Source organism: Salmo salar, chromosome ssa13 (genome assembly GCF_905237065.1).
Source record: "Salmo salar chromosome ssa13, Ssal_v3.1, whole genome shotgun sequence".
Taxonomy (NCBI): domain Eukaryota; kingdom Metazoa; phylum Chordata; class Actinopteri; order Salmoniformes; family Salmonidae; genus Salmo; species Salmo salar.
In genome coordinates, this window is record NC_059454.1 from 58,863,039 (window position 1) to 58,884,961 (window position 21,923).

The 21,923-nt window shown below is 44.7% G+C and overlaps 1 protein-coding gene across 4 annotated transcripts in view; it reads right to left on the bottom strand.

Annotated features, from left to right (window-relative positions):
- LOC106567513 (dihydropyrimidinase-related protein 3) overlaps positions 1-21,552 on the bottom strand; it is a 35,902-nt gene extending 14,350 nt beyond the window's left edge. For 2 of the 4 annotated variants that reach the window (XM_014136831.1, XM_014136830.1), the window contains exons 1-8: positions 21,184-21,552; positions 5,583-5,671; positions 4,543-4,727; positions 2,985-3,149; positions 1,886-1,947; positions 1,427-1,507; positions 677-745; positions 87-207 (exon numbers count right to left, since the gene is read on the bottom strand). In XM_014136831.1, coding sequence (XP_013992306.1) covers positions 87-207; positions 677-745; positions 1,427-1,507; positions 1,886-1,947; positions 2,985-3,149; positions 4,543-4,727; positions 5,583-5,671; positions 21,184-21,537 — 1,126 coding nt within the window. In that variant the 5' untranslated portion in view covers positions 21,538-21,552. Of the gene's footprint in view, positions 1-86; positions 208-676; positions 746-1,426; positions 1,508-1,885; positions 1,948-2,984; positions 3,150-4,542; positions 4,728-5,582; positions 5,672-15,274; positions 15,491-21,183 lie in introns of those variants that run through there. The other 2 variants (XM_045693404.1, XM_014136832.2) reach the window with 1 other exon arrangement.
- Positions 21,553-21,923: the final 371 nt, after the last annotated feature.

The window sequence follows — 21,923 nt, forward strand, 5'->3', positions numbered from 1 at the left end:
GTGACTTTCAAATATATAATTCAGCTGCCTGATTGACATGCTAATTACAGCACAATGCCAGTTAGCCACACTGGGAACCCGTGTACCTTTTTTCCTGGCCTGTGAGATGATGTCGGCAGCACTCTTGCTCATGACCCTGGTCACGTACAGAGGGCAGTTGGTCTGGCTGGCAATGGTGATGGCACGGAACACAGCCTCCGCCTCCAGCTAGATGGGGGGGAATCGACGGATACAGTGACACACACGCATGCATGCAGGCAGACAGGGACAGACAGGCAGACGGACAGACAGGCAGGCAGTCGGACACATATAGAACAATCAATTAGTCTACGAACAGATTCAACTAAACCTGGACTGGCAACCTCACCTATTGCCAGTGCACTTGTGTTCTGCTGTAACCCAGTCTGGAAATGCTCACTGATGCAATGCCAGCTTTGATATGGGACCAAGTTCCACTCTGTTAGTGGTGCTGCGGTATCACATTGTTTTGTTTGTTCCAATGAACAAACAAAACAATGCTTTTTTTTATATATAAGTGTGCAAACGTGCATGCATACCTTACTGATTCCACATAATTCCGCTGACACACACACACACACACACACACACACACACACACACACACACACACACACACACACACACACAGACAGACATATTGTGTATAGTTTCCCACCTCCTCTGGTCTGCTCAGCACGTGTCCCTCTGGTCCAGTGATTCCCATCTCCAGCATGCGTGCCTGCTCCTGTGGGACAGACAGACAGACAGACAGACAGACAGCAGAACTGTGTTCATCCGAATTCACCCCAGTCTCTGGCACACAAACATGCGTACACACCCGCATGCCCGCCCACCTTCACGCACGCAGGCACGCACGTACGCACGCACACACACACTAGCACCACAAACAGACATATGGCAGTATCTAACCCTGCATCAATAACACATTGCATGGAGAGATGCCCGGGCTGGGAGAAAGTGGTGAGTGGTGGAGTGTATGGAGGTTTTCACCCTCATATTCACCCTTGACAGCTTTGGGGTAACTTTGGGACATGATACTGGGGCTCAGACAGCGAAGAAGCAGGCTTTATAGTCCCACAGGACAGATCCCAGACACTCTAAATCTCGGAGGGAATCAGAACCAGCTATTAAGGTTCACCCAGCTCCCTCCCAGGACCCTACAGTCAGTCCTAACACAGAGTAACATTAACAGCATCCACACATTACTTGTCAGTGTCCTGCACTAACCCCTCTCAACCTCACCGTTTCCCTTTCCTTTTGATGCAGTATCTATGGGAGTCTTTTTAGTCTGGGGGGAACAGGACAATGTATGGCTGGATGGTGATGCACTGTGATAAAGGTCAAAGGTCGAGCCAGGGAGGAGAGGAGGGGGGTGGGTGGGTGGTTGTTGTGACAGGTGGGTTACCTCGGCGATGATCTCTCCATTCTCAGCATGGACCTGCACAATGCCACCCATCTCTCCCAGGAAGGTAAAGATCTCATACAGCTGTAGAGACACATCCATAGAACATAGTAGAAACATGAATGGAACATAGTAGAAACATTAATATAACACAATAAGGTGAAAGGTCGCAGTCCACCCACATCAGACCACACATAGGAAGCCACACGATGTCTGCTATAATAAACTACCAATTACTGGGTGGTCACCAAACATGACTAAACTAGCCTTGCGTGGGCTGCTCTAGTTTAAAATAGTCTAGCATTACCACAGTGCCTCCATATAGGCCTCATGATTTGCAGACATGGTCATTTTTTCCATTGATTATAGTCTGGTGGGACTGTCATCCACGTGCTTGCCAAGCAGAGCCGAGCAGGGCTCACCAACATGGTATGTTGCTGTAGACTATTTAGCATACTGTACCTCACTGTTGCTCATCTGGTAGAAGTCCTTATAGGCCATGTAGACCTGGAAAGAGTTCACACCTGAGAGAGAGAGGAGAGAGAGAGAGAGAAAGAAAGAGAGAGAGATAAAGAGAGAATAAAGAGAGAGAGAGAGAGAGAGAGAGAAAAGAGAGAAAAAAGAGAGAGAGAGAAAAGAGAGAGAAAAAAGAGAGAGAAAGAGAGAGAAAAAAGAGAGAAAAAAGAGAGAGATAAAGAGAGAAAAACGTGAGAGAGAGAAAGAGAGAGAGAATAAAAAGAGAGAGAGAGAATAAAAAGAGAGAGAGTAAATTAGTGATTTGACATGAAAATAAAATGTCATTCATTCATTCCCCAAGAGGCCTGTTTTCTGCTCTCTGGACACTGTGGCTGTGTTGGGGCGGCCTAACGGGCCTGTCCACTCTGTCCTGTGGCTGAGTTATCTAGCTGGGCGTGAAACCACAAAGGGTCCCCTCAGCCCTCAGAGGACCACACCCTCCTGCAGATGGACAGTGGTGTTTGGGTTTGGCCAGGTATGGACCACAGATCCTGGGAGCGGACTGGACGCCAGGACCAGGATGCCTGTGGCTGGGGGACGGACTGAGATTATGGGCCAGAGACAAGGAGGAGGAGGAGGAGGAGGAGGAAGCCACCACTGCTGATCGCTTTTCATGGCTTCTGCCAGTAGTAACCCTGCTCATCTTGATTAGGTATAATAGCGCTGTCTGTCTGTCTGTCTGTCTGTCTGTCTGCCTTTCTGTCTGCCTTTCTGTCTGTCCATCCATCCATCCGACGGAACGTCAGTCTGTCTGCTAGATACCGTGCTAGGACTGTAAACCCTTACACTGCAGCGGCACTAAGGGACTTTCTCTAAGGAGGCTTAACTCTTTGTCTGGATCCAAAGAGGATTCCCAATGGATCCTCACCTCAAAAGCATGATCCTCTCCATCCAGTTTATATTCAGACTGACAGATATTTGTGATAAACAGCATACTACCCTTTGGTAGTGTATGAGTTTCATCTCAAGTATACTGAAATCAAATCCACTTTTATTTCCATATACTGTCCAACTGTCCCCTTGTTGGTGTGAAGCTGGTCATTACCTTTCTCCTTGAGCAGTGTGTCTACTTCCTGCTTGACACTGTCGTTCCAGTGGGTGATGTCCACGTGGAGGGAGTAGTCACAGCAGATCTTTTCATCGGCCCAGCTTCTCCACTGTTCAAAGGCCTCGATTAGACTGTTGCCCGGCTCTGGGATCACATGGTCCACTGCAGGCAGGGAGGAAAGGCGACATAGAGAGATATGGATTAGGGAGCGTAGGAGTGAGAGTGAGACAGACAGACAGACAGACAGACAGACAGACAGACAGACAGACAGACAGACAGACAGACAGACAGACAGACAGACAGACAGACAGACAGACAGACAGACAGACAGACAGACAGACAGACAGACAGACAGACAGACAGAGTGACAGAGTGACAGAGGGAGAGACAGGATGTTACTAGTGCGGCTTGTCCTGTTTGTGTTATATAACTCACAATGCCAGTGTCTCCTCTGCCAGTGGCTTTCAATACAATGTCAGACGTCAATGGAAATGTCTGTATGTCTGAGTGTGTGCTTGGGTTACATCGACTTCACAGTTCACTTTAGTGTGAGGCTCAGATCAGCTCAAATCAGCTCAAGAGATGAAGAGAAATGCCCCCTGGTCTCTGATGTAATATATGCGCCTGCTGCCCTGACCACCTGACCACTTCCTGATCCAATTAAAGACCGCCCAATCTCCCCAGATCCCTCTGAGTGTGATAACGCGATCTCGAGTCAACAGCAACCAAGAAAAGACATGTTGTTTACTATGTTGACTCTCTGACCGAGGCTTTATCGCTTGGAACTCTGTGTCGCAGACGTGAATGGAGGGGGGATGAATAGGCTAATGGAGTACATGAGTGAGATGGAGGCAGTTCTTCCTTTACAGGGCCACAGACACCAGACAGTTCAGTACCAGTTGATCATAGTGAGTCATTCCTATCTACCAGCTGTTCCATCTGTGTGTTCGGCCCATTTTTTGGGGGACTTGGGCTGGGATGCCCTCACTCACAGCTCGCCTATTTCCACGGGACTTGTGTTTCACTATGTACGCCCCCCCCCCCCCCAGCCCCCCCTAGCCCCTCCCCACGGCCGTTGTGTGGTCCCCTGGACTGCTGCCCACACTAGCTGATTTAGGAGAGCTCAGAGCCCCTCTACCCCCCCCCTTATCTCGTGCTCTGGCTTTCGCTCTCTTTCTCTCTCTCCTCCTCAATGGATAAAGCTGCCACATGGCTGCCCCCTCACAATCTACGCTGTGTTTTGTCTACAATCTCACACTGCCACGGCCAAAGTAGCGTAGATTATAATCTTGCCTCAATTCTCTAACTAAAATCAGATAATAACTTCGGACATACAGTAAACAGTACGATTCAGACTTTCTGTCTAAATGGTTGAATTGCCCTAATGAATATGGATGTAAATGACACAGGAGTCTTTCCATGTCATGAGGGTAGTTAACCACAACAATCCCTCCTATGGGACCCCTGCTGTCTGTTACTGTGATACCCTCAGACCTCCCACCCACCTCCCCCAGTGAGAGACACATGCTCCATGGCTCCCTTCCCTCCCGCTCACCGATCATGGTGGTTCCCCCAGCCAGGGCAGCCTTGGATCCCTGGGAGAAGTCATCTACGGTGGTGGTGCCCCGGTAGGGCATCTGGAAATGGGTGTGGATGTCAATGCCACCGGGGATCACCATCTTGCCGTTGGCCTCGACAGTCTTGATCCCTCCTGGGACGATCAGGTTATCTCCAATCTGCCTGGACGTTTAGAAGGGAGAAAAGCCATGTCAGGACAGGGGTATCATCGACACAATGCTGTACATTCATGATATGAACAGCTAAATAGATAATGAATGAACTGAAATGAATATATTATCATATCATAAGAAATGTATTTTTGCTCAAGGCTGACTGGTGTACAGTAAAGGTAATCAAATGGAAACACTAGCAGTGACCCAGCAACATTAGTAAACTATCAATCCTTACAGTCATTAAAGCATTAAAGCATGTCAAACAGCAGCTTTGAAGAGCTGCAGTGCAGACAGACAGACAGACAGACAGACAGACAGACAGACAGACAGACAGACAGACAGACAGACAGACAGACAGACAGACAGACAGACAGACAGACAGACAGACAGACAGACAGACAGACAGACAGACAGACAGACAGACAGACAGACGAGAGGGCAGTTTCTGTCTGTCTGCGCCAGTAGCAGCAGCCCGGTCAACGCTAGCCCGGCCTGCTTAATTGGTATGCAGCTCTAACCTTCCTGCGGGTGATTTAACTATCAGAGCTCCTCTTTGGGAGCACACAGGACAAAGGGCCTAATAGGCTGATCGAGTGGGAACAGGAAAGGGGGGAAAAGAGTGCCCTTCCAAGAGCAGGGAGGAATGTACTCCCTTTGCCTTTCTTCTGGCCCGGCACGAAACGCACCACTATGCACTGTCTGGATCTGCATGGCACTTGAAATGACTGTCGTATGTGGTTGTATTACCTACCTTAGTTAAATGCACTGACTGTAATTCACTCTGGATAAGAGCATCTGTAAAATGACCAAAATGTAGATGTAAATGCACGGGAGGACGTGATGGTCAAGCATTGTGTCTTACTTAATGACGCCATCCTCCATGTAGATGTCAGCATAAAAGGACTGGTCATCATTGACAATCCTCCCGCCTTTGACCAGAAGCCTGTCGCTCTGGAGAGAGAGAGAGAAAGAAAGAAAGGAGAGGGAGAAAGAAAGAGAGGAGAGGAGAGAGAGAGAGAGAAAGGGGTGGAGGGAAGGAGGGAGGGAATGTTAGAAAGCCCAAAGCAATGGCATCAGTATTCTGGCAATTCCAGCAGACACTTTTTTTGGGGGGGGGGTTCTTGTTGTTGCGCAATCTCCCATCAGCAGCTGGGGTGAAACAAGAGCCATTTGTTTGGAATGTCTGACTCCCCTATCCACACAAGGCAGGGCTAATGAGAATTGCCTGCCACTCACACAGATTACATAGCAACTCCACAGTAACCTACATTTTACACATTGCTGGATGGGTGGATGGCCCAGTAGTCACATAGATGAGGTTGGACTAGATAGACAAGGCTAGATAACATAGCCTGTGAGAAAGGGCGTTGTCGTCTAGCCCCTCAGCTGCTGCGGCAGAGACAGCCACTAGACCACTGGCGAACCATCTCCATGGTAACCCTTTGCTACAGTAGGGTCACTCAGACAGGCTTGAGCGGCAGGCTGGCATGTCTGTTAGAGACACGCCTCACAGGGAACAGGGCATAATGCTGAGCGACAGCGAATGGCCCACAACTGCTCCCTGGCAGAGAGAGAGAGAGAGAGAGAGAGAGAGAGAGAGAGAGAGAGAGAGAGAGAGAGAGAGAGAGAGAGCTAGAGAAAGAGAGAGAGAGAGTTGCTGTAATGTTGACATTAGCGTTGAGGCCTCTCCTGTGCTCAGACCATTAGATTCTAGAACTAGACCAGGACATAGAGTGACCTCAACCAAAGTCAAATGGCTTTTTTTTACTGTATGAATAATGTATGTACGGTACTCATGATCCTTTCACACTGTGTAAAATACCTAGGTTCAGTTCACTGAAACAGAATCGGAGCGTTCCAATTGGAACGTGGTGTGATTTGGGATTTACCGTCTTGGCTGTGGAGCCAAGATAGTAAACCCCACCCCTCCCTACGGCTTTAACTGAAGCCATACTGTACTGTATATACGTAGCCTTAGTGATGTGTCCCCGACCCGACACCTGCACAGCTCACACCAAAACACTGGGTCGTCTTCCAGACAGTGTGGTAGGGACGGGAGGGAGAGAGAGTCTTCTGAGCCATACAGGATCCCCCAACCCCGCCTGGAACAGGCAGCACACTGTGCACAGCACAGAGGCAGACAGAAAAAGAGCATGTCTACTGTATACAGGGTCACTTACAGAATGGCCCCCACCACCTACACACTGCACCCCCCCCCCCCCCCTAATCTATACCATTCCACTACCTTCAGGGGCTTTGGAACTGAGTATGTTTCAGATTGCTAGTATATATGCAGATGGCATTGCGTAATAATATTCCCAATTTCTCCCACAATGCAGCTGGCTAGCCCCTGAGGGGGGAAGGCTGGATATCGTGGCTAGCTAAGGGGTGATGGTTTAATGACCTATGGGAAGTGAATGTATCTAACACCAGCCCTAAGAGCATGAGGACGTCATCTCCCTTAAAGTATCCCTATATGGTGTTTGATGCATGGTCTAGACCAGGCCTGGGCAACTCCAGTTCTCGGGGGAACTGATTGGTGTCAACACTTTCCCCCCCCATCCCTAGCGAACACAGCTGATTTAAAATAATTGCATTCTAAACTGAAGATCGTGGTTAGTTGATTATTGGAGGTGTGTTAGCTGGGACTGGGGCAAAAGGTGTGACACCGATCAGGCCGCCGGGTACTGGAGTTGCCCAGGCCTGATCTAGATGGTCTACTGTGCTGCATAGGTCCCTGGGTAAAGACAGTAAAGACATACCCACATGCCCCGGGCCTGACCGCAGATTGTGTGCCTGAACACCCGCCCCCATCTGTCACTCTCCTACCTCAGGCCTCAGTCCTGTCATCACCAATCGGAGCCAGGATCAAAACTGAATGCTCACTTTCATCATCTCTGACTAACCGTCATCACACTCCACTGCTGTACTTATACCAGCATCTGTATGACCACACTGCCAAAATATTATACAGATATATTACTTCATTTATTGCTTCTTCAATCATACATCATAATTTGAGATCCTGTGGCAAAACCTCTAACGGTCTCACTTAGCTACATACTAAGCTCAGCCCTTCCACTCACAGGCCCCAAGCAATAGGGCTTCATGTCAGATTTCACAAGCAACAGATGTTGGATCTTAATTTGATCGCCCTGTTGCAGGAGAAGATGCAGGAAATTTAAAACGTGTAGTGTATTTGAGGTTGCAAAAAGGCTTCTGAAGATTGTAACTTCCACTTAGAAATTTTAGACTTGATTTCCCCTTACGAAAAATGTAAACCTTAAAACGCAGTCTCAAATAGCTGCCTGTATCTTTTAATAGCCAGGCAACAACACACATTTCAGCAAATAAATGCCTGTTTCAAATAAATGAATTGTTTACGAGGTTACCATGAATTACCATGAATTGTTTACGAGGTTTAATGTTTGATTTGTTATATTAAATAATTCAGTAATGACTCTAAAAAATGATGGCAATCATCTGTTTTTTTATCGCCAGTAAGAAACTGCTAGCCATTGGCTGCCTACAGCTGAGAACTACTAGCTAACTGGCAAGCACAAAAATAGTCAATAACTTTGGGAGTACTGACCCTGGAAATCTGCCGACACCCCTCTAGTGGCGAAAGTAAGAACTGCCGAAAATGCACAGTCAAAGAGGAGAATAATTATTGTCAAGGAAAAGTTTTTAAAAAAAATCGAAATAGAGGGATACTAAGAAAAAAAGAAACATAACACAGTGTGTAAATGATAACACAGTGCAGGAAATTCTTAACGGATTAAAATTCTGGAAGTGAATGCTGGAATAAAACAATTAACTATGCAAATGAGCAAAAGCTGTGCATTAAGGAAATAGACACCTGGCTCAAATAGAAGCCTGTTTCTAATAAGCGCCTGTTGTGTTAAGTGATTTAAGCAAATAGGCTATTAATTGAAGTTTTATGGTAAACCCTTACAAAAATGTCCATCATACTTCACATAATAATTCACATTTTCTGTTGCTGCAGGATTATTTTCCTGCTGTAGCAAACTGGCTCAAATTAAGATCCTACATCTATAGGCCTTTGTCCACCATCTCAATGCTTCAGTGGATTAATGGAGCAGAATAAGTTCCTATATAAAAGAATAATAATAATAATAATAATAATAATAATAATATAAATAAATAAATGAGAGAAAGTAAAACGTTTTGGAGGTAATTTTCATCAAGGTTGCGATTTTGTGAACATTTGTGTTTTTATGTGGTGGAACCTTGCTGTGGCTGGAAATTACTGAATGCACTGAAATGTTCATAGACCAGTGGTCTCCGCTGTGTAAACAAGGGTATCTCCTAAGTGATTATAATGATCAGAGAATCCAGTGATTTCCCTGGGCTCAGTATGAAACCCCAACCCTCAAATGCATAACTCTGTAGAAATCCCACTGAAAAGAACGAGGAAAAAGAAAGATAGTCTTTGTTTTTGCAAGACATTCCTCACCCTTTCTTACAACATAAATATGACAGCAATTAAAAGAGTAAAACGATACAGACACTCTGCGGTGGTTAAACGATTTGACAGAATCCCGTAGTTGCAGTGGAGTTCATATGAGACCAGCCAAAATCCTTGAGGTGTGACTGCACACCATTGGTCTACAATGGTGGATTTGCAGATGGGTCATGACAGGAACTGTAAAATGTTGTTCACTGTTAAACTTACTCATAAACAAGTCAAACCACCACCTGTGGAGAGTCCCGTCAGTGCAACCACAAGCCATGCAGAGCTTGAGGATAGGGATGGAACCAACTGATATGAAAATCACACACACCTGTGTGCTCACTGTATCATTACAGTAGAGGTCGACCGATTAATCGGAATGGCCGATTAATTAGGGCCGATTTCAAGTTTTCACAATAATCGGTAATCGGCATTTTTGGACACCGATCATGGCCGATTACATTGCACTCCACGAGGAGACTGCGTGGCACGCTGACTACCTGTTATGCGAGTGCAGCAAGGAGCCAAGGTAAGGTGCTAGCTAGCATTAAACGTATCTTATAAAAAACAATCAATCTTAACATAATCACTAGTTAACTACACATGGTTGATGATATTACTAGTTTATCTAGCTTGTCCTGCGTTGCATATAATCGATGCGGTGCCTGTAAATTTATCATTGAATCACAGCCTACTTTGCCAAATGGTTATTTAACAAGCGCATTCGCGAAAAAAGCAATGACATTGCACCAATGTGTACCTAACCATAAACATCAACGCCTTTCTTAAAATCAATACACAAGTATATATTTTTCAACCTGCATATTTAGTTAATATTGCCTGCTAACTTGAATTTCTTTTAACTAGGGAAATTGTGTCACTTCTCTTGCGTTCTGTGCAACAGAGTCAGGCTATATGCAGCAGTTTGGGCCGCCTGGTTCGTTGCAAACTGTGTGAAGACCAAATTCGCCAAACGGGGGATGACTTAAAAGCGCATTTGCGAAAAAAAATCACAATCGTTGCACGAATGTACCTAACCATAAACATCAATGCCTTTCTTAAAATCAATAGATAGAAGTATATTTTTTTAAACCTGCATATTTAGTAAAAAGAAATCCAGGTTAGCAGGCAATCTTAAACTATGGAAATTGTGTCACTTCTCTTGCGTTCATTGCATGCAGAGGCAGGGTATATGCAACAGTTTGGGCCGCCTGGCTCGTTGCGAACTAATTTGCCAGAATTTTACATAATTATGACATAACTTTGAAGGTTGTGCAATGCAACAGGAATATTTAGACTTATGGATGCCACCCGTTAGATAAAATACGGAACGGTTCTGTATTTCACTGAAAGAATAAACGTTTTGTTTTCAAAATGATAGTTTCCGGATTTGACCATATTAATGACCTAAGGCTCGTATTTCTGTGTGTTATTATGTTATAATTAAGTCTATGATTTGATATTTGATAGAGCAGTCTGACTGAGCGGTGGTAGGCAGCAGCCGGCTCGTAAGCATTCATTCAAACAGCACTTTTGTGCGTTTGCCAGCAGCTCTTCGCTGTGCTTCAAGCATTGAGCCGTTTATGACTTCAAGCCTATCAACTCCCGAGATTAGGCTGGTGTAACTGATGTGAAATGGCTAGCTAGTTAGCGGGGTGCGCGCTAATAGCGTTTCAATCGGTGAAGTAACTCGCTCTGAGACCTTGAAGTAGTTGTTCCCCTTGCTCTGCAAGGGCCGCGGCTTTTGTGGAGCGATGGGTAATGATGCTTCGAGGGTGGCTGTTGTCGATGTGTTCCTGGTTCAAGCCCAGGTAGGGGCGAGGAGAGGGACAGAAGCTATACTCTTACACTGGCAATACTAAAGTGCCTATAAGAACATCCAATGGTCAAAGGTATATGAAATACAAATGGTATAGAGAGAAATAGTCCTATAATTCTTATAATAACTACAACCTAAAACTTCTTACCTGGGAATATTGAAGACTCATGTTAAAAGGAACCACCAGCTTTCATATGTTCTCATGTTCTGAGCAAGGAACTTTTTTACATGGCACATACTGCACTTTTACTTTCTTCTCCAACACTTTGTTTTTGCATTATTTAAACCAAATTGAACATATTTCATTACTTATTTGAGGCATTATATTAAGTTAAAATAAATGTATTGTTGTAATTGTCATCATTACAAATAAAAAAAAATATATAAAAAAAAAATACAAAAAAAATAAAATTAAAAAAAAATCGACCGATTAATCGGTACCGGCTTTTTTGGCCCTCCAATAATCGGTATCGGCGTTGAAAAATCATAATCGGTCGACCTCTACATTACAGTACTACTAAAATCCCATTCTATGAAAAAAGTTCCATGGAATTCAGAGAGAAAACTACTATACTATATCTTAGGACATTTCTGGCATAACAGTATCTTCCTCACTGGCTCTTTGTGCGTTAATGTTTCTTCCAGTTAAAATGTTAACTTTAACGCAGGCTACACATCATCTCAAACGATTTCATTTTGCCTTCAACGGTAACTGGGATGAGTGTGTGTTGTGTACTTGGTCTAGTGCTGTCCACTTTGGTCGACGTCAAAGCCCCGCCTGATCACTTAGGCTGACCTCGACTAGGTCATGTGCCATTGGGCCTACCCCCGCCTGTCAATCAACCAGGCCAGTTACAGTAAAGGAGAACAAAAATACCTTAATGGGTAGTGTGTCTATGTTTGCATCCCAAATGGCACTGGATAAAAGGCCTTGGTCAGTGCTTATAAGGAATAGGGTGAGGTTTGGGACACATACAGCCCATCCACAGCACTGGCCTGGTGTGGCACACAGACAGATACTGGGGGTGTGTGGCGGGGTGGGGGGGGGGTTGTTGTTGGCATGTTACAGATCACAGGATTTCATTAATAGTTCAAGCTTACACAAAGTGGAACAATCGGAGGATTAGGATTTTGAGACATGCTCGTGATAAAATCTCCTCCTGAGGTCAAAAAGGCCTTAGTGAACAGTGGTTTTCTGCAATTTGACTTTGGGAACAACCAATATAAGTCCTTGTACACAAGGCTGAATTTAAATCGAACTTCAGAAATGATGATGAGGTCAAACGGGATGAACTTGTATCGAGTCATCCTCTTGACCAGTGTTTCCCAATCCTGGCCCTGGGGACCTAACGGGGTGCACATTTTTGTTTTTGCACTAGCACCAACACACCTGATTACACTAATCAAAGGCTTGCTAATGAGTTGATTAGTTGAATCAATTGTGTGCTAGGGGGAAAAAAGAAAGTGCATTCCTTCGGGTCACCAGGGCCTGGATTGGGAAATACTGCTCTTGACCATGTTCCAAGCTGTATCTTATCGTGGCAAGGTCTGTTTTTCCAAATGTCAGTCTACTATAGGCAAACAGGAAGCCAATATTCGGGTGAAAGTTTTCTGAACACGACGCTTTGATGACATTCATGTCATTGTCATGCTAGTACCCAGAACACTAATACAACTATGGAGCTTCCTAAAGGAAACTGGCCCTTTCACTAATATACAAGCCAGAAAATACTAAAGATAGTCTAAAGGAAGGACTGTATGCTGCATTGTGAAGGTTTGTGAAGGTTTTTTCCACACTGACCAAATTGAGACGAGCACACATTACCGTCAGAGAAGCATTTGCAACAGGCCAGTTCTTGTGGACATCTGCAGAGTTTGACTGGGAACAGTGCTGCAGTGTCTTGTTGCTAACAGGGAAAACACAGCAGCCAAAACACACAGAGCCAAGAGGATATTACAGAGAAGTCCATTAACTGTGAGACCCTTATCTGTGAGACGGGCAGGCGGGCGGGCAGGCAGGCCGAGACCAATGGAAGGGGAAAGTCTTCCTGCTGCATGCGAGCCAGTGCCTCTGCTTCCTCTGCCTTGTTGCTAAGTGACAAAAATATTGACTTTTCGCTCAAAAGCACATTATATATTTTTTTCTGCGGAAAAGTCAAAACAATAGGACATTTCAATCTAAATAAATTGCCTAGCCACCACATCACAGAGGGAGGTCTCCAGCAGTGTGATCTTGTGATAGGCCAAAGTACACTCAAATCTGGTTCCGATTGGGCCTGCCCACAATCTCCTTCCAGAATGGGAAAATGGCCTCGTGTCAGAGGCTAGATCTAGGGAAACAAGGTTAACCGAGGTGCTATGTCTCTATGCAGGTTACCATGGAGAGTGGATGGCAATAGCTGGGTGGTCACAGCAGGATGTTTTGATTGCAGTCAGGCCCACTTTACAGACCGTGTGGGGATGGAGGCGCCCTGTTTTGAGGTGCCGGTTGGGAGGAATCGTGTTTTTTCTGGGTAAGGCCTGTCAGTCCTGCCCACATATACAGGTTCCAGCTGGAGGGGATTATTGATGACATGCACGGCACTACAGTGGGCTACTGTGAGGACATGGAAAAAGCATAACCACACCTAGAAATCTGACATGGCCTCCGCTGCTCCCAGACATAGGGAAACAGTTGGAATGTAGGGGGTAGAAATAAACTAGCAAAATCATTCCCAATACAATATATTTCTCAGATTGTCAGGCTATAGCCTACATATAATTACACTGTAAAGAACTGTCGATTAATAATTGTTTAAAGGATATTAGATTCTCCATTATGTCAAGTTGGTGTTATCACACATTATTTTGGAGTCAGGTAAATATTGTACATATTGTACAGTAGGGTAAAGTCATAGGTCTACAAGAAGGTAGATATGTAGAATTGATGATGAAGCATAAAATAGTGCCCCCAAGGGCCAGTACAGCCTGAGGTCCTAGATTTAGCAGCAGGTGTATTACCTTCACAGGCCACACAAAGATGTTCAAAGCCCCCACAAAATAAAATATGTAAAAAATATACACATAGAAAACATGCACAAACGGTTCCTAAAAACATTATCGTGCGTGTTGATGCTTTACATATGGGAGGACCGCTGCAAGCCATCCGGCATCCACCCTCCATCAGTCAGCGATATCAGACGAGACAAAGGGCGTCTCTCCTGGAATAGAACATCATCCCGAGCCGCAACAATGAACACGCAGCCATTTCAGACAGACCCAGAGCTGTGCTGCAGCAGCAGCATCAATCCCCGCCACCACGTTGCTTGCACCGATTTAAACTCCAACCCCTTTAGGCACCGCACCGCACCGCACCGGCGAATTCTATTACATTAAGTTCTAGTGATGCAGAATTCGAAATGACCCATTTTACAGGCGGGTTATCGCATCTGATCTACACATGGGCGTGGGAGATTATTTTTCTCTCTCCCTGCACCAGTCCAGACGCTCAGATTGCCTACAGCTGGACAAATACATATGTATTTAACAGAATGGGTGTGTACAACGTGGTTTATTATGATACATAATTAAAGTTGTTCAATAATGAAAACGAATAGGCCATATATTTCCTCGATTCACACAGTTGTAACTTATTTTTTCCTTTGTACTGGTTTTTCCTTATCATAGGAGGCCGAGATTTCAACATATGTGGCCCTGTAGGCTACAAAAAAGAATCCAAAACGCGATAATGTTATGCATTATTTATTTTAAAAATAATATGATTGCTACAGCATATTCCCTCTTTCCTCAATCGTTCAAGTTGCCACAATTGAGTAAAAAAACGAAAGTTATAACAATTACAGTCCAGTGTGAAGATGTAGGTTATTTTATTTATTTGATTATATATCTTGCACATGAGCCACATGCACTGCGCACGGGTACCATGCCATCCTCAACAAAGAAGATGCAAGTTACCTTTAAGAAAACGCCTTGTTCTGCCTCTCCGGCTGTCACTGTTGTGGCCAATCATGCCACCTCATTCTGCACTACTTTGCACTGTATTTCATTTTCCAGCGGCTATGTTCAATAGACTATCATAATGGTTAGCAAAATATTCCACACTGATGAGAAAAGCCTGTATGCATCTGCCCATGCATTGCTATTGCCACAGCCCTGAATAGCGGTTACATAAAAAAGGAAAGACAAAACCAATGCATTGATTTGCAACAATCAAGCATGCAAGTTTCAAGAATAATTGAGGCAGATATTACTTTCTACTTACTGTGATCTTTGGAATATTCTTTTTGCCTTGATAAGAATGGCCAGACATGATTGCGAATGAAAACTGATTCCACCTCTGAACAAAGCCTTGAAATATTCCCCTCTGGATGCTTCTGCGGCTACAGCCTGGATGGGAAAACTAGGGAATGGTCGCTTCTCTCTGCAATGTAAAGTGCGCTTCGTAGTGAGCTAGAAAGTCTACTCTGATCATCCGGTGGACTCCTCCCTCAATACGGTCTAATTTGTAAAGCTGCAATGCTCAAATCATTCCAAAAGAGGACGCTCAACAGCAGGTGTTGGCGACCACTGTGAGCTTGCTACTTTATAGCTTTGTTGTGTAAACTCGCTGGTGTGTTCAACATGCTACGCATGCAGCGCTAATAGATCCCAGTAGGCCAACAATGCACTAGTTAATTCACGGCTGAATTGATCATAAGAACCGGTGCGTCCGTGGATAGCCAATGGGCAGAGCATGTAGGTACCAAGCGGTAGACTAGGCCTATATACTGTATTCTCTGTGGAGCTGAGACAAGAGGGGCGTGGGCCTGACAGGTTAGACTACAGCGGTACCAAATGAGCTGGAGGAGGGTACTACTGAACCTAAGGATGGGGCAGGCTGTCCTATCCGCTTCACCTGTGTAGTCCTATTTCTAAGCTCAGCAAGTGACAAATCCACCTTTTTTTTATTGGAGGTTGGTATTTTCACTGTAAAGCAACATATGTCAAGTGATCTTTTTTTCCAGGCAAAATAAAGTAGAACGGCTCTCAAATAGGCCTACCATTCATATTATTTTACTGGGAGTGGTCTAGCCTTCAGACACCATACAAATTGTTATCCATACACAATAGACAACTTCCTGAGTATCCACAATCCACCAATCATGTATGATTTATTGTAAAGGCAATGCATGAGTTTCTTCAGTGTCACGTGATAACTAGGAAACATGATAGGGTTGTACAGTAGAAATGCACAACAACTCTAGCATTTCCCCCTTTTTCCATTTTTTTATGGGCTACAAAATATTCAGATGCAGTATTTCAGGGAGAGCTGATATCTGTGTCTGTGATCTTGGTAATTATTGGGCTAGACTGGTCGACCTCCTGTTATTATGAACAAAGAGGGTGGAGCTTGCTGGTGAGTAACAGCTGCCGGACCCACAGAGCCTGTCACTGTCCCCACCCTGCCATGTGGCTCTATTGTCTGGGCCTCAGTAGAGCAGACCCCCTTCCCTAATGCCCCGATAATGAGGTTCTGTGAATCAAAAACAACACTGCGTGTGTGTGTGTGTGTGTGTGTGTGTGTGTGTGTGTGTGTGTGTGTGTGTGTGTGTGTGTGTGTGTGTGTGTGTGTGTGTGAGCGTGCGTGCATGCATGCATCTGTATGGTGTATGTATCTCAAAGTACCAATTGATTATCATGAGTTTAAAAGGGGCTATGAGAGATGCTGTGTACATTAGTCCAGTAAATATCCCGACAATATAAACAAGAAAACCAAGGAGGAAGTCATTTAGTGAGGAATGATAAGGTGCTTCCTAATAGCACACTGTTGACATGTCCTTTCATGGATGTGGACAGAGCAGTTATTACTTCAGCATTTACTATCCCTGGAGAATGCATCAACAAAGCACTTAAAGTTGGCTGAATATTTCCTCTTCAAGCGCAGAAGGCACACTGAATGATACAGATGGAAATGTAGGATATTCTCATTAAAATCCAAATACAGTAATAGTCAATAATTCTTGTCTTTGATGTTCTAAAAGTAATGCACTAGAGCATATACTCATAGGTACAGACAGGAAGCTGGGTATCATGTACAGGAAAGCCACAGAGGGGTGTGACAGACAGGAAGTTGGGTATCATGTACAGGCCAGCCACAGAGGGGTGTGACAGACAGGAAGCTGGGTATCATGTACAGGCCAGCCACAGAGGGGTGTGACAGACAGGAAGCTGGGTATCATGTACAGGCCAGCCACAGAGGGGTGTGACAGACAGGAAGCTGGGTATCATGTACAGGCTAGCCACAGAGGGGTGTGACAGACAGGAAGCTGGGTATCAAGTACAGGCCAGCCACAGAGGGTGTGACAGACAGGAAGCTGGGTATCATGTACAGGCCAGCCACAGAGGGGTGTGACAGATAGGAAGCTGGGTATCATGTACAGGCCAGCCACAGAGGGGTGTGACAGACAGGAAGCTGGGTATCATGTACAGGCCAGCCACAGAGGGGTGTGACAGACAGGAAGCTGGGTATCATGTACAGGCCAGCCACAGAGGGGTGTGACAGACAGGAAGCTGGGTATCATGTACAGGCCAGCCACAGAGGGGTGTGACAGACAGGAAGCTGGGTATCATGTACAAGCCAGCCACAGAGGGGTGTGACAGACAGGAAGCTGGGTATCATGTACAGGCCAGCCACAGAGGGGTGTGACAGACAGGAAGCTGGGTATCATGTACAAGCCAGCCACTGAGGGGTCTGACAGACACCTTCTACCCTGTGGGCCAAAGGGGATTAAACCCCCTAACCCCTATCCCCCTATTCCCCTACAGCCCCAACCCCCCTGGGCCGAGCCCCTAACCCATTACCACCATGACAGGAATGTCACGGATGTTGAGGGAGTGTGGAGAGAAAGGCCATCCCTGGAGCATTACCCTGACGGGCAGAGGACAAAGAGAGGGCCCTCCCATGGATTGGCCACCTCCCTGAATCTAAGACAAGGCAGGGCACGGAGACTCTCCATCCCTGGTTGTTTGCATGAAGAGGTACCTACCGTTCCACTGAGACACAAGCCTTAGTGGTTTTGTTGCACAAATCAAGGCTTTCAATGGAGTAGAGAAATGGGATTAATTCCCAGTGTGCTCATGTAAAGTTTAGGCGTGTCACAGGAGACTTAAGAGCTGTGCTGCCGAAAAAATACTATTTTATGAAGATGGGAGCACATGGTTTTAAATTCTTAAATATGCTATCTTAATAAATATTGTATTGTGAGGCTTCATACTCATGTGGTAGGGCATAATTATAACTTCATAATGAAACATTGATTATATAGAGTACTGATAGGAGTGCACATTCGTGTGAAACAGAACTTGCATTCGCTAGACATTTCAGCTGAAGTTCTGTTTGGCATTCGCTTGCATGAGAGGGCAGAACAGAAAGAAGTTCCCAGGTTAAATTAGGCTGACATCAGATGTCAGACTGATATGTCACCACCACAAGATGGGAGCAACACAGGACACAGCAGACTCAGATCAGACGGTCAGATCAGGGCTGCAGCATTGCAGTTCCACATCGGTCCACATGGGGACCCTAGCAGCCGCAAGACGTACGTCAGAGTCATGGCTAGATGCAGCTGATTTTTCTTTAGCATTTCAGCTAACCCCGACTCTTTTCCTAACCTTAAACGAATTATCCTAACCCGCTACCTTTAATCAAAACTGTATATCAGTCTATGATGACACACCACTAGTCCTCACTGTGATGTCTGGATAGAAATGTCGCCTTGATTTATTATGCAACAGGAGACAATCTGCCATCACAGCACAAACTGGCAGAGAGTGAGAAGACACTTCACTGCGCTGAATCAGTGCATCATGGAGTACAGTTAGTGACCTTGGTTTTGCTTGGTCTGTCTCTTTACTTGTTCTGTGCTCAGTTTGGGTGTGTGTCTAGGATTGACTGGCACAGCTATGACCATATAGTAATCATCCTCACTCACCCTAATGGATTTTCTCATCTCTGAGCCAAAGGGATTACGGTATAGCAGGGCAGGATACAGTGTCTCAGCCCCAAATGGCACCCTATTCCCCAGGGCACTATAAAGGGGAATAGGGTGCCATTTGGGAAACACACAGTGAATCATCACTTTGTGTTGCCCACAAGCTCAACTGAAGTCATTTCCAAATTGAGATATTCAGCTTTTTGACAGAACCCACAAGCCTTCATTAAACCAACTTTATGATGGTTTAAATGACAAGAAATGTTATACTGTAATTTCCCACCAATTATATTATAATAGGAATAAAGATGACTTCAGACACGGGATGGATTCATAACTCACATCACCTAGTCTATATTAACCACCTGAGTTTCCTCTCTCAGCATGAGACAAAAGAGAGACTGTTGTTGCTTGATGTATACCCGAAAGTGTCCATTCTGGTATACTTCAACATCCATTATAAGAATAAGTGCACAAGATTCCAAAATGAATAAGTTGTATTCGTTGCTCAAACCTCAAATAAAGTCTACACTGACAAGTTCTGAAAGAGATGTAGTGGAACGTATGACATAAAAGAAAACCCTCACAGAATGATTCCTCTAAAATATCCTACTGGATTCCTTTTATATGCTTCTTATAACCTCCAAGGTTGATGTATGATAATTGAAATGGATTTGTTTTTATTTGAGACTAACAATTATAACATATGTGGCTGATATACGATTGATAGAACTTGGCAAAATGTGTTTATTTGTGTTTTGATTGGAGTGGCGTGAGTTGGCTACAAATCATAAGGATGAGAACTAAAGGGAGAAAGTACGACTTGTTTGTTTATTTCATGAGATTAAAGACTAACGCCAGGCTCAATGTTTGTTGGCAACATGTAAGTGGTAAATTGAGTAAAGCATTTCACATGACCAACTGCTCTGTGTCTCTTTGTGTGTGGCCAGAGTGAAGCAGCCAGAGGATGAACGGGTTCCTATGTCTCCAGCAGGTGATCCAGAGGCACAGACCAATCTAATCAAATGCAACCAAATTTATACTGCAGCCTTCATCAAATTCCAGTATTTATAGCATTTCATCGTCATTCAGATACCTCTGCATCCCAAACCAGTATCATTGATAGAAAACGTGGATTTTCCCCTTGAATGTTTGTGTATATGTTTGTGGTTGTATAAAGTACAGATGGATACTGGTTGTTCAAAGTTCCCTTTACAACTTTGTTAACTTTCCACAAGCCTGTTGAGAGGCAGAAACACACACACACACACACACACACACACACACACACACACACACACACACACACACACACACACACACACACACACACACAAAATACTTTATTTGAATCCACAAATCACATTACAGTCGAGAAGGATTAAAACATTTCATAGGTCATAGATATATGGGCACTGATGGATACAGAAAACACCTTCTACATACAGCAAGGCTGCCCATGACCGCTGACACAGAGCAGTAAGCTACCTCACTAGCTGCTTTGCCTATGTCCTATGCAGGCCTGCAGTCTGAAGGCCACTTACTGTTAGCCTACAGTATGTACCTGGCCGAGACTCCCAAATATCAGCACAAGTTTGCGCTCATAACCAAGGATGTTCAGGCTTGACACACACGCAAATATTGTAACAGTACAACATTACCATAATGCAATTTATGTACATGGATGACACGTGGAAGTTTGTCTACATGGTGTGATGTACAGTTTAAGCTTTTTTCATTTAACTGGATAACAAAAAAATAATTTGAGGAAAGCTAAGTAGATCGGCAATTAATAGTCAATCGCTAAAAAGAGGGAAGGAAACGTGATTGTATATTTCGCTTAAACCTGTAATTCGTTGGATTGCGTATTGTGCTGTATTGATACCTTTAGGGTGTCAAACTGACCACTTCTTACATCATTCATTATCCGGATGCACTTACAATGTAGGCGGCATAAACCCAACCAACCATTTTAGGAAGACAAGTTTCTCAAGGAGCCCTTTGACATGAGGAAGAACAATTTGTCAAATGTCTGTTGCCATGACACAACATGAATTCATCCGTATGCTCCTCTGAATTTAGAGTTGAGTGTCAGCTGCTGTGCATCTCTTAGGCTGTACTGTATTTAGATCACTATTTTTTAAACTGACGGGTACATTGATTACTGCAGACATCTGTAGCACGCAAGAGTAGAACTTACCTTCTCGTCGCCCAGGTTCTGTAGGACTTCCTTGCTTCTGGTACATTTTCTCTCTGTGCCAGAGTCTTTCATATCGTGCCAAATTACACTTTCTTTACACGGAGACCTCTCACTTGTAGGGCTCCTCGCCTCCTGCGCGGTCTCCGGTTTAGCAGTCCTAGGGGTTCTGTTCCCACGCTGACCGACGCTCAGAGCATCAAAATCAATGGTTTTGCTCTCGTATGCTCCCTCAACGTTACAAAACATACCTCCGTATTTTTGCCGGGGTACCTGGTCGGCCGTTCCGGGACGGGCGAGATACACCGGTAAGTCATCTTTCTCCTCCCTGTTCCAATTCTGCTTACGCTCGGCCATAGTGCGCTGTAGTGAAAGGAAAGAAGGCGAAAGTAGTTCTGAAACTGTTCTGGTGTGTTGCTGCACAGGGCAGGAGGAGGCAGGGGGAGTAGGCTCGAGTCTCCAAACCAGAGGTGGCAGTGCTGCCCTGTGTCTCATGAAAACAAAGTGATACCTGCAGCAGGAGCTTTTTTTTTACCCCCTCGTGCTGTTCAGTCACACATTTTAGATGTTAGTTTACCACAGATGCACCAAACATCTTCAATGCATCATCGAGTAAAATAACTGCACCTGATATGGTTATAGTCTAGGCAACTATATTGAACTATACAACTAAATAGGCCTATATTGAATATCTTAAGACAAAATATCTTACTTGTTATATAAAAACAGTAACCGATTACTGG